We start from the raw sequence: 12242 nt of genomic DNA, 5'->3' as shown, positions 1-12242 counted from the left end.
GCCCCTCTACTTTCTTAATCAAAACACACAGAAACCAAGAAAAAGGAAAACACTTCAAAAAACTAAAAAGAAAAATCAGAATGAAGTCAGACTAAAATCATGACTGTGGGAGGTGATAACAGAATAAATAAACTGAAGAGGCATTTATTCCCGGTTTCGAGCCGAGTCATGCATTCTCCTCCGAAAGGGGCCCTCCCCAAATCCGGTTCATGAGCCAGGCCTTGCACGGGCAGCCTGAGCATCCCCCCCACACACCCCCAAGCCCCAGTCCTCACTGCCACCCTGCCCCCTGCAGTAAGAGGCATACAGAATGTCGGGCCAGCTCTCAGTGCATTTCCTTCAGAACTGTAAAAATAAGTTCAAGGAATAACAAGTTTCAAGGACGCCAGAGATTACTTAGACCCAACCAACTCTAGAGTGTCACCAGCTCAAAAAGACGCCTGCTACTTCCTCACGTCGTCACACTCCTGTCAAAGAGGAACGAGAAATGGAGAAAGGAAATGTCTAACTCCATTCCTGAGACTAACTCATTTCTTTGGTTACCTCACTTTATAATTTTTGTTGTTGTTGGGGTGGGATAGAGGTTGAAATTGCTGGCTAAATGAGATTTAGGGATTATTTGAGGATTTATTTTCATACATTCTCTCCATCGTAAAGGCCTAACACAGATTCAGTGGGATTTTTATTACGCATTAAGTATCTGGAGAGGTTAGACTTCTTAGAGAATCATTTGACAGGCAGATCAAAGGTATTTGCGTCTTAATTTATACTCATGAATGCTGAGTGAGTGCGGTAGAAAGCCAAGACCCCCGACCTTCAGTTCAGTTGTGATATCAAATAATATAAGCATGTGGTTGCTTTAAAGTTTTCCTTAACCACACGGATCCTGTTGGGGCCAACGTTGACCAGACCAAGTCATCTGGGGTCATTCTGTCACCCTTGCCAGTGACTTGCTTTGGCACGGGGCATGTAACACAACCCTGGCAGTGAGATATAAACAAAACTCTGTTGGAGGCATCTGGAAATGTTTTCCTGCCCTAGAGAATAGGACACAGACAGGGATTTGCTCCCCCCTCCCGAAGTCTCCCTGTGTTAGTCTTGGCAGCACGAGGGAAAGGTCAACAGCACTTCTGAGAAGCTGGCTCCCCCATCCTGGCCTCTCGGAGCCGCTCAATGAAGCAACCGCATCACCGTGGCCTTCAGAAACATCGTGTTGCAAGAGAAGGCAGCTTCTTCGTCATCGAAGCCCTGTTTCACTGGGTGCTCGGTCAACTGCGCCCAGAAACATCATAGCAGATCCTGGGCTGCCGTGAGAATCAGGCAAACGCAAGTGCAAACCATAATTCAGGGACTGGCAAACACTAAAGATTGATCTTTCCCAGGGCTGGCAAGAATGCCCTTGGGAACCTGGTGGAAAGTATAAATTGTTGCGGTTTTTTTCTAAAGGCCCCTCGGCAGCAGCTATGGAAATGTGCGTGTCTTTGACCCAGCAGTTGAGTTCTAAGAATCTACCCGTGCATTTCTTCCCCTTCCTTCTCTGCCCCTGCTTTCGGGCGCAGAGGCTGGCCTCCAGAAAGGGCACCTGCCCACTCTCAGCCCTGAGGTCTCTGGTGTGGCTCAGCAGGGGCTGCGGCAGAAGGAGAGACGGGGGTACTCGCCCCTGCCTCCCACCCCCCACCCCCACCCCACAGACCGCCAGCTTCCCCTTCGCAGGGGCAGGCCTCTGCCTGGGTCAGTCTCCCGGGGTCCCGCCTCTGCAGACAGTCCCCTTACAATTCCTCACTCCAGCCATCTGACAACACCTGTTGCTCAATACACCCTCTTCAGAAACGCACCCCCAGGGCCGCCTGGGTGGCTTCACCGGTTTAGCATCTGACTTCAGCTCAGGTCGTGATCTCACCGGTCCAGAGTTCAAGCCCCGCATCGGGCTTGCGGCCGTCAGCACAGAGCCTGCTTCGGATCCTCTGGCCCCTTCCCTCTCCCTGCCCCTCCCCTGCTCATGCTCTCTCCCTCAAAAATAAACATTAAAATATATATATATATTTTTAAATGCGCCCCCAGACACAAACGACTTCACTACAGCACTATCTGTAACAGGCTAGTTTAGACCCCACGTGCACTACACTCAAAGTTTGGGAGGCTGGATTCTGTGTGCTTTGGCTCACTGTGGGTAGCCCTTGGATGTCAAGTAATTGCTAAATAAATATTTGTTTTAAGAGCGGATCTGCTCGAGAATGGGTGAGTTACGGTTTCCTGAACTGCCTCACAGTTACTGGACACGGGGGACACGGCCGTGGACGCACAATCGTACTCAGGAGTGTGCTGCAATTAGAGCAAGGTAAGTCTTGGGTCCACGGGTCGATGTGAAGAGATCTCCTGGATCTACGAAGTGGAAAAAATTAAAGCCAACGTCTCTATGGAATTCTCCTATGCACGTAAATAAAACGCACACGCACACACGTGAGGGTCTGAAAGGGAGACGCTGAGGTCTGGAGGTGTAGGCGGCTGGTCGATTTGTGAGATAGAGAATGTGAGAGAGGGGAACACGACCTTTTTAAGAAAAAAAAAAAAAAAAAAGAATACTTCCGTGGCGATTTTCTACTGTAAGCACATATCACTAGGCATCTTTTGGAATTAAGAACTCACCAAATAAGTAAAACTGGTTATGCAATTGGGGTAAAATGGGACACGACCATGTCTCAGCCGAAACCTCAAATAGCCGCTTTCCTAAAACAGCGGGGAAAGGCACGAACAGATTCTCCGCTGCTTTCCTTTATTCTCGCTTTAATGACGCCTCTGCGTCCCTCTGACATCTCACCGGGCCGCGTGGCTTCCCCAGCCTTGAATGCCCACCGAGAGACGTCCCCAGTCACTGCAAGCTATGACAGCCTCCACGACCTCAATTCCCTGGGGCGCCTGGGTGGCTCAGTCAGTTAAGCATCTGGGTCATGATCTCGCGGTTTGGGGGTTCGAGCCTCGCATCGGGTTTTGTGCTGATAGCTCAGAGGCCGGAGCCTGCTTCAGATTCTGTGTCTCCCTCTCTCTGCCCTTCTCCCCGTGGGATCCCCAGACCAGCAGCAGCAGCAGCAGCAGCAGCATGGGCTGGGAACTTAGTGAGATGCACATTCTCAGGCCCCTCCCCAGACTTTTTCAATCTGAAACTCTGGGGGCAGAGCTAGGCAATCCTTCTTTTAACCAAACCTGCATCAAAACACAGATTACCCACCCCGGGCTGGTGATGAGAACCAGGCTGTGTTGTAAGGTCCCAATGTTCACAGGGAGAGGGGCAACCCCTGGAGGTCCCGTCACCACCTTCAGAAACAAATTAGGGAAAAATCACTTCCTCCTTTGAGGCAATTAAGACAAACAAGGAAATGCTTTTCAGTCAGATTTTTTAAGGTGGCAAAAAAGCCCCTCCCTCCCAGCACCCCCCAAACTAGTCAGTTCTAAAGCAGGCTTGGGGCGGATGTCCCAGGCGTCAGAGCCCAGGAACAGGGAGGGGGAGCCAGGTGGAGAAGAGGGTGGGGCCGGAGAAGTGGCCTCATTCCCAGCTTGAGCAACTCAGTAAGCAAGTTAAGGATCACGGACACCAGCAGAAAGAGAAAACTTAAAAACAAGGAAAGCGGGGCCCCTGGGTGGCTCAGTTGAGCGTCCAACTCTTGATTTTGGCTCAGGTCATGATTTCATGGACCAGGAGATCAAGCCCCCGTGTCGGGCTCTGTGCCAACAGCTCCGAGACTGCTTGAGATCCTCTCTCTCCCTCTCTGCCCCTCCCCTGCTCATTTTCTCTCTCTCTCTCTCTCTGTCCAACCAAATAAACATTAAAAAAAAAAAAACAAGAAAAGAAAATAGATTATAATGATATACCTATTGTTTAAGAAGATAGAAGAAAAGCCATGTACACATCAAATTAACCACGGCTACCTCCAGGCAACAGAGCTGGAGCCCTGGGAGTGAGGGAGGAGCTAGGAGATTTTCACCCTGAACTCTACTGGCTTTCTGTGTTGACCTTTAGCTGCTTATGTGGTTTTCCTCCAAACACTGTGTGTTCTATTTTATACTCAACTGAGTGGCACACCCCCGGTGCCAGGCGGAGAAAGCGCCCAGGACAGCCATCCTGCTGGACCACCCAGTCCGGGCCACGGCCCGGGCACCTGCCCACTACTCGTCTACCCGTGGTGCCCATGTAACTAAATACACCCCGGCCATGCTTGGATCATCCCTAGTGATGTAACCACGCTGCAACCTGACCCAAGCCGAGGAGAGGCTCCAGCAGGGACCCCCAGCTCTCTTGAGGTCAGAGTGGGGGGCCATGAACACACGAGTCTTGTCCCCTTCCCTGCCTCCCACGGGTGACCAAAGGAGTAGAGAGAAGGCAGCAGAGCTGCGGGGAACCACAAAGGGACCGCTGGAGGTGGAAATGGATGTGGGACGCAGGGGAGGCCCCAAGCAGCCCATCAAGACCTTGGGAAAGTCAGCAGCGGCCCAAATGAGAAGGGCGGGGCCAGAAAGAAAGGTGGGCTGGGGGGGGGGGGGCACCTAGACCCACCCAGCACACGAGGCCGGACAGGAAGTCCCTGGTGGTCCCAGCACAGAGCGAGCACACGACAGTGGGGGCTCGTCCTCATTAACACAGGCTGCTGCCCCACCACGCGCAGCCTGGAAATGAAACCACAGGGACGAACCAGGGCTGTGTGTAGCCCCCGACTCCTCCGCCTGTACTGCAGGGCCATGGGCCCTGAGCCTAGGCTCAGCAGTCCCCCCTTTGCTGGGCCTCTCTCTAACCCTGAGAGGGCCTACGTCATTTTCGACTTAAAATACATCAATTCGGGAAAAGCACGGTCCCTGCATAAGGATGGGTGTTACAGAATGAATGTTCATGTCCCTCCGCCCCACAATTCATATGTTGAAACCCCAAGACCCAGTGTGACTACATTTGGAGATAGGGCCGTTGTGGAAATAATTAAAGTTCCATGTGGTCACAGGGGAGCCCTGATCCAATTGGACAGGTGTCCTTGTAAGAGGAGACGCCACGGGGCGGCTGGCTGGCTCAGTCAGTGGAGCGTCCGACTCTTGATTTGGGCTCAGGTCATGATCTCAGGGTCATGGGATCAAGCCCCGAGTCGAGCTCTGTGCTGAGCACGAAGCCTTCATAGGATTCTCTCTCTCCCTCTGCCTCTCTCCCCTGCTTGCTCGCTCTCTCTCTCTCTCAAAATGAGTAAACAAACAAGTAAATAAATAGCAGGAGACACCAGAGACCTCACGCTCTCTCTCCACGGAGTGAGGACACAGCAGGGAGGCACCATGTACAAGAAGCCAGGAAGAGAGTCCTTACCAGGAACCAAATCCCCTGACATCTTGATCCTGGATTCCCAGCCTCCAGAACTCGGAGAAACAAATTTCTGTTGTTTAATCCCCACCTCCAGTTTCTGGGACTTTTGTTACAGACGGCTGAACAGACTGACCCTACACATGTTCAAGACGAATAAAGTAAATGTAACCCAGTGAATGGCAGAAAATAAACTACTGAAGTAATAGGCAGAATTTACCCAGTGCTTAAAAGGGTGGGGAAAAGAAAAAAAAGGGAGAGAAAGCGGTGACGCAGGACCAGGTGACTTACTCTCCCCTTAAGAGGGAATCTCAGGAAGAAAGAACAAAACAAGGCAGGTAGTGTTTCAAAGAGATTAACGGAAAAGTGTTTACTGCAGTAAAAATATACCTAATACAAGTCAAAATGAGCACAGAGAGGAGCTGAGAGGTAGGATAGTTGGGGAGGGGGTGTTTTCAATGTCAAGGATGAGGCGGGAGGTATTTCCAAGTCTCAGCAATACCCAGGTATCAACAAAGACACAAACACAGGCTGGACTCCCACTGATTCCCCTGCAACACTCAATGAGGGAAAAAAAGGGCAAAGGACAGGTTGTTGCTCTTATGTGAACACAAAATGCATTTTCTTTTTTCAATTAAAAAAATTTTTTTGATGTTTATTTTTGAGAGAGAGAGAATGCACACACAAGTGTGAGCGGGGGAGGAGCAGAGAGGGAGACCCAGAATCCGAAACAGGCTCCAGGCTCCGAGCTGTCAGCACAGAGCCCCACGTGGGGCTCAAACCCACAGACCACGAGATCATGACCCGAGCCGAAGTCGGATGCCTATCTGACTGAGCCGCCCAGACGTCCCAATGCGACATTTTGAAAAGGCAAGAATTCAGAAGGTGTCTCACGGGTATTAAACCACAACCAAAATCCTCAACACACACAGAGTCCTTGCCAATCAGCAAGAAAGGAAATCTCTTCCTACTGCACGTTCTCCTAGTGTTCACGCCTGGTCTGTGCCGTGGGCCCCACTCTCCACCCACCCCTGACGCCCCGATCTGTCCCCCATGGGAGCACTGGAATTTGGAGCTCCAGGCCGTCCACCTGCCGTGGGGACCTCTTACACGTGTCACGTCTCAAAGGCCTGCGCGCCAGATGGGGCCGGTGCTTCCCCACCTACTGCTCTCCGTGTACCCCTTTGCATCAGTCATCCCCTGTCCCGAGGCTAGAGGCCATCCCAGCTGCCACCTCCCCTCCACCATCCACATCACACGTCACTTTCCGCCAGGCAGCTTTTTTGCTCCTTCTCTGCCTCTGAAACCGCTTCTGGACTCCCAGGATTGGTCAGCCCCTGGCGTCACACACCCAGCCTCATGGCACCCAAACGGATTTGGTACCTAGACCCTTAATGATCTGGTCCCCATCTCCTCACGGGACCACCCCTCACCTCTCCTAGTCACACTCAATCCTACTGCCACATACAGTGCCTGAGTAGCGCCGGGCTCCCTCCTGGCCCCGCGCCTTTGGATGCCTCGCCTGCCACGGCCTCCCTCTGAGTTCCTTGGCACTCAGTTCAAGCCCCCTCTTGCCCGACCCCTATCCTGAACCCCCAGGCCCGTTCCGCCCACACCACCCAGTGCACCTGCCGTCAGATGCCTCCCGCGCTGGAGAATTACTTGAGGGCAGAACTGCCCTTGACTTTGGCATCCCTGGTTCCCGGCCAGGGGGAGGGGTTGAATAAGGAGCCACGATCACCGAGTGCCTCACGATAGCCTCTTACACCTTTGCCGTTCAGGACACTGTGGACCTGGGCTTTACAAAGCGTGGGGTGCCTCTACGAGGGCAAAGCTTCATACCCTGAAACCTGCTGAGGCGAACGGGTGTTCGCACAGCCTGGCCCCTACGTTTGGGGAATTCTCCGCTCACCCACCTCGACCGAAAAGCAGCGTGCACAGACTACTTCCTGCTACATTACGGGGAACGGAACTTCCAGATGCTGGCTTTGCGGGCTCCCTGGGCTCCCTGGGTCCGAGTCACCCACGCTGGCTCTGACCCAGGCGCTCGTGATGCAAAATATGGGACTGAGAGGTCTCGCTACGGTGGTAGCAGCAGACGCTGTGTTTCCAGAATCAATGTGCGGCATGGCTTGGGGTATCTCTGCCAGCCTCCCAGCCCCGAGTCCGACACTCGGCAGCTCCCAGCGACACGGTGAGGGGTCCTACATTCCTGTAATAAGCGAACGCCTTTTCTTCCTGACTCAGCGGGAAGCGGCTTCTTTGCGACTGACAGCCCGACTGATGAAACAGATTACTCTCGGAAGCCAAGAGTTTGGCTCTTGGCCACAAAGTGGCCACAAAGTGGTCAAGTGACAAACCCACTCAAGGCCACAGTTACAAATGACGCGTGGTTCTGAAGGGATGAGCACAGCTTTGCGTCTGTCTCCCACCAATGATGCTAGAAGAGGACAGCCACAAGGCACTTGGCGGTGTGGGCAGAAGTGCCACTCCTGGCAATGACCGTCTTGGGCCGGAGGACACTCAGTGGGACGCACACCGGCCGAGCTGTCTCCCCAACAGTCCTGCCTCGTTGCCCTGACACACCCTCAGCAGGCGTCTTCACGCTGCAGGCAAGTGTCAGGTGACCTTGTAAATACGCCGATTTGATACAGTAACTCTCACTTGTGTCTCTTTCAGCTAGGAGTCCACCAGCCTCTCCCGGCCCCCAGCTCCAAGCACCGGGTGGGGCGCGAGGCTCTAGGTGAAGGATGACAAGGCCGGGTGGCCGAAGCAGCGTCACGTTCGGGCGTCAGGGTGAGGTCCGCCCAACGCTGAGCTCTGCACGAGTAAACTCTGCATCGTCCCGAACGCACTACGATGATGTGTTTGCATACTGAGCAGCAGTTTCTCGCACCTCTTACTTGGAGAACAGATTTCTGATCAATTCCCGTCTTTACAATAATCTCGCCAGCTGAGTGCATGTGCGGGGGGCCCCCCTCAACCCCACCACCGGGTAGCTGCTCCCCAGCCTCGGCTCTGGGAGGGAAGAGCTGGGTCTTACCTGCCTGCGCAGCCGTGATTAGGGCCGTGTTCCCCTCGCTGTCCTGCCAGTTGACGTCAACGTGGGGGCACTCTGCTAAGACCACAACAGTATCCACAAAGCCGTGGTAGCAGGCGACAATAAGGCCGGTCTAGAAGTGAAGAGGGAAGCGGGTCAGAGGGGCAGAGCCCAAGCATCACCCCTGCAGGCCCCGTGTGCGTGTACCGTCCCCTGGGGGCAGGGAGGGGGGTGCTGGGCGAGCAGTGGTGGGAACAGAGAACCCGGAGTCCAAGTCCTGGGTGGCAGTTTAGAACAAGCCAGCCATGTTCTCGTCCTCCAGCGTTAATATCGAGCGCTGACCGTGAGGGAGGCACAGTGCCTGGAAAACACCAGGGACCCAAGACTCCGGCCCTACGTGGTTCGCCTTCTAGCGGGAGGAAAAACACCAAACTCTACGCCTAACATATGGGTAATGACGGGTAGAAGGTAGATTAGTGTAAGAGAGGCTGTGGGTGCAGGGGGGACGTGGCTCGGTCTCAGGTAGGATGCTCAGAGGTCGGGGGCGGGGGCCTCCCTGGGAAGACGTCATTGGACACAGACGGGAAGGAGGTGAGGGAAGGGGGCCGTGGAGGGGGAACATCCAGCTGGGAGGCCCGCAGGCTGGAGCAGTGAGAACCAGAAGGAGGAAGTCAAGGACGCATCAGGACCACAGAGGCCACCGCACAAGTGCTCAGACCGAGTACCAGCATCCCGGCCGGCCGCTGGATGGAGATACACTAGGAGACCAGAGTGGAAGCGGGGAGACCAGTTGGGAGGGGGTGTGTAATAAAAATTAAATGATTTGGCTTTTGTCCCCAGTTCCTGGTGCACAGCTCTTAAAACCCTCAGAAACGACTGTTTCCTACACACAGAAGAGATGACGCACATCGGGGACAGGGCGCTGGTAGCTTCCAAATGGGGGCCAGTCTCTAGAAAGACCACCCACCATGTACGTTGGAGGTCGGATCTCGCCGCTGCTCTGTATCACCCAACCCTACCTCTGTGGGGGGAGCAGGGCTGCAGACCAAGTGTCATCACCGGTAGCCAATGATTGAACGGCTAGAGCAAACCATGTCTGCTTAACATAAGTTTCATAAAAACTCCTGAACGACAGGGTTTGGGGAGCTTCCGGGTGGGTGGACACATCGAGGGGCTGGGGTGCTGGGTGGGTGGCACACCAGGAAGGGCATGCGATCTCTACACCCTTTCCCACACGCTGCCCCGAGCACCTCTTCCATTCGGCTGTTTCCGACTTTCACCCTTTATGATAAGCCAAGGATAGTCAGTCAAGGGCCTTCCTGAGTTCTGGGAGTTATTCCAGCAAATTATCGAACATGAAGGTGGAGGGCAGGGGAATCCCCAAATTTTATGGCCCGTGGGTGGACACCGGAGTCTGAAAGTGGGGGCAGTCTTGTGGGCCTGCGCCCAAAACCTGTGGGGTCTGTGCTAACTCTGTGTCAGAATTAATTGTTGGAGACCCTGTTGGGGTCAGAGAGCTGGAGAACTGGGATGGAGAAACGACACGGATCCGGTGTCAGAAAAAAGACGTCCCAGGGGATTCCCGCGCATGCTGGGCAAGCGGTGACGGCGTCATCCGTGAGCCAGGAAGCATGCCCCCACCAGAACCCGGCCGTGCCGGCACCCTGGTCTCAGATGGCCAAGGCTCCGGAACCGTGAGAAACAAATTCCCGCTGTTGACAAGCCATCCACTTTACAGGGTTTTGCTACAGCAGCAGCCGAGCTGAGCTGACCCAACGCTTCGTAACAAAAGAAAACGATCGAAGGCTCCTCACACACGTGGATTCAGCAGCATGTGCAAAAACTCAGCCCAGGGAAAGACGTGTCAATCCGGAGTTAATGATCGCCTGATCTGAGCCCCGCCAGCCACACACAACCACCCCACGGGGGATGCAGAGCTTAAGTCTGGAGCCACTCCACGGTGACCCAGCTCTACTGTTGCCAGACTTTTAACAAGAATGCAGTTCTTCACGGAACAAGGAGAAGGCATGGGCGCTCCCACCAGCTTATCTCAATAAGGTCCTAGTTGCTGTCCCAAAAGAGAAGAGCGAATCACAAATGTTAGAATCTTTCGTCTTAAAGACTACCACAGACTTTTTTCAATACTGACACCCGTTCTACAATGCCAGGATGTCTATAATGTTGGGACTATAAGAAAGGCTATTTAATATGCCCCGGCTTGTTACATTCTTTGCACTAAGTCATTCTGTCTACAGAGTGAAACGTTTCACAGTAATTTTAAAGAGAAGAGAGAGCCTGGGTGGCTCAGTCGGTTAAGCATCTGACTTCGGCTCAGGTCATGATCTCACGGTTTGTGAGCTCGAGCCCCGCATCGGGCTCTGTGTTGACAGCTCGGAGCCTGGAGCCTGCTTCAGATTCTATGTCTCGTTCTTTCTCTCTCCCTTCGTCGCTCTCTGCCTCTCTCTCTCTCTGTCTCCCTCTCTCTCTCAAAAATAAATAAACATTACTCTGTCTCTCTCTCTGCCTCTCTCTCAAAAATAAATAAACTTTAAAGAAAAATTTAAAGAGAAGTGAGCACAAGTGATCCCAGGCTTACAAGCTGCTAAAGGCTTTCAGCTTCTCTGATAACTAGAGTTCACTGCCACCAACATCCACATCCTCCCACCCACCTTGTCAGCTCACTGCTGCATAAAGGGTCTGGAAAACTTGTGACTCCATTTGGCAAGTGCCAAAGTCTCATTTTGAACTTCTTTGGATGGAGGTATTTCTCAAGTGGTCTACAATTTGCAGACGTATAAACAAGGCATGCTGGACACAATGTAACCTCTTCCTTTCTACATGATTACACAAGAGGCTCATATTTAACAGAAAAAAAAATCTGAAAACAGAGAAGAAAAAAATTACCCAGACATACACAATCTTACACACACACACACACACACACACACACACACACACACACACATTTTTTCTATGCCAAAATAGGATTATCTGCTATTATGTTTCAATGAGGAATATATGAGCAACATCTTTTCAAATCAATAAAAACACTTCGTGTCAACATCTCCAGCAGACACGGAACATTATATTCTAGAACACAGCATAGTAGTATCTAGTATACAATAGCCATTATATATCTACAATAGTATCTACTATATAATAACGATTCATAGTTATTTAATGAATCCTCACTCCTAGATACTGAGATTGATTCCTATTTCTCGCTATTATGAGTAAAATTTGCAGTGGAAGTCTCCCGAACCACACCTTCATGCATCTCATTCCTTATGGTCTCAGGAGACATTCTCAGAAGTAGTATTTCTGGACTGTAGTAAAGAGGTATCTTGAAAGCTTTCAACACATATTGAAAACCTGCCCTTCAGAAATATCCCAAAGGGTGTCCACCTTTGCCAGTCTGGCCATCCAATGGTTACCTCAGGACTCTAGGTTAAAAGGAGGAATTTCCATCGGCAGATAATAAAGCAATGAATGTTCTCCAGTGCTCCTGTGCACCTGCCTCTTGGTTCAGCTCTCTCTTTTGAGATGCTCACCTCCATTCCTTGTTACCACAACCACTGGGAGGGTCCACTCTGGACCCACAGCCCCTTCCAGCCACCTAATGTAAGACTTCCCAAAACGTGCAGCACGCTACTGCTGGCAGTAGCCTTGGGGAAATCTTGGCAAGACCTTAGGTCAAAATTGAAGAGTATCAGGGGGAAAAATAGACAACTAACTTGGAAGGCTCAGGATAAAATGGTATCAGAAACAGAAGGGATATATCTAGTCTCCCAACAGAGACTGACTTACATTACTATTAAAGACAATTGTCTTTGTTCCCTGCCCCCTGGGAGTCTAGCCCATAAGTCTGATATT

General features: G+C 52.2%; 1 protein-coding gene across 1 annotated transcript in view; it reads right to left on the bottom strand.

The window, feature by feature from the left end:
• ANKRD33B (ankyrin repeat domain 33B) overlaps window positions 1-11926 on the bottom strand; it is a 31790-nt gene extending 19864 nt beyond the window's left edge. Inside the window, exons 1-2 of the mRNA XM_040492401.1 lie at window positions 11921-11926; window positions 8373-8502 (exon numbers count right to left, since the gene is read on the bottom strand). Coding sequence (XP_040348335.1) covers window positions 8373-8502; window positions 11921-11926 — 136 coding nt within the window. The remainder of the gene's footprint in view (window positions 1-8372; window positions 8503-11920) is intronic.
• Between the last annotated feature and the right edge of the window lie 316 nt (window positions 11927-12242).

This window comes from Herpailurus yagouaroundi, unplaced genomic scaffold (genome assembly GCF_014898765.1).
Source record: "Herpailurus yagouaroundi ecotype Mexico unplaced genomic scaffold, PumYag 29, whole genome shotgun sequence".
Taxonomy (NCBI): domain Eukaryota; kingdom Metazoa; phylum Chordata; class Mammalia; order Carnivora; family Felidae; genus Herpailurus; species Herpailurus yagouaroundi.
Note: the sequence above shows the minus strand (reverse complement) of the source record. Positions and strands in the feature narration are given on the sequence as shown.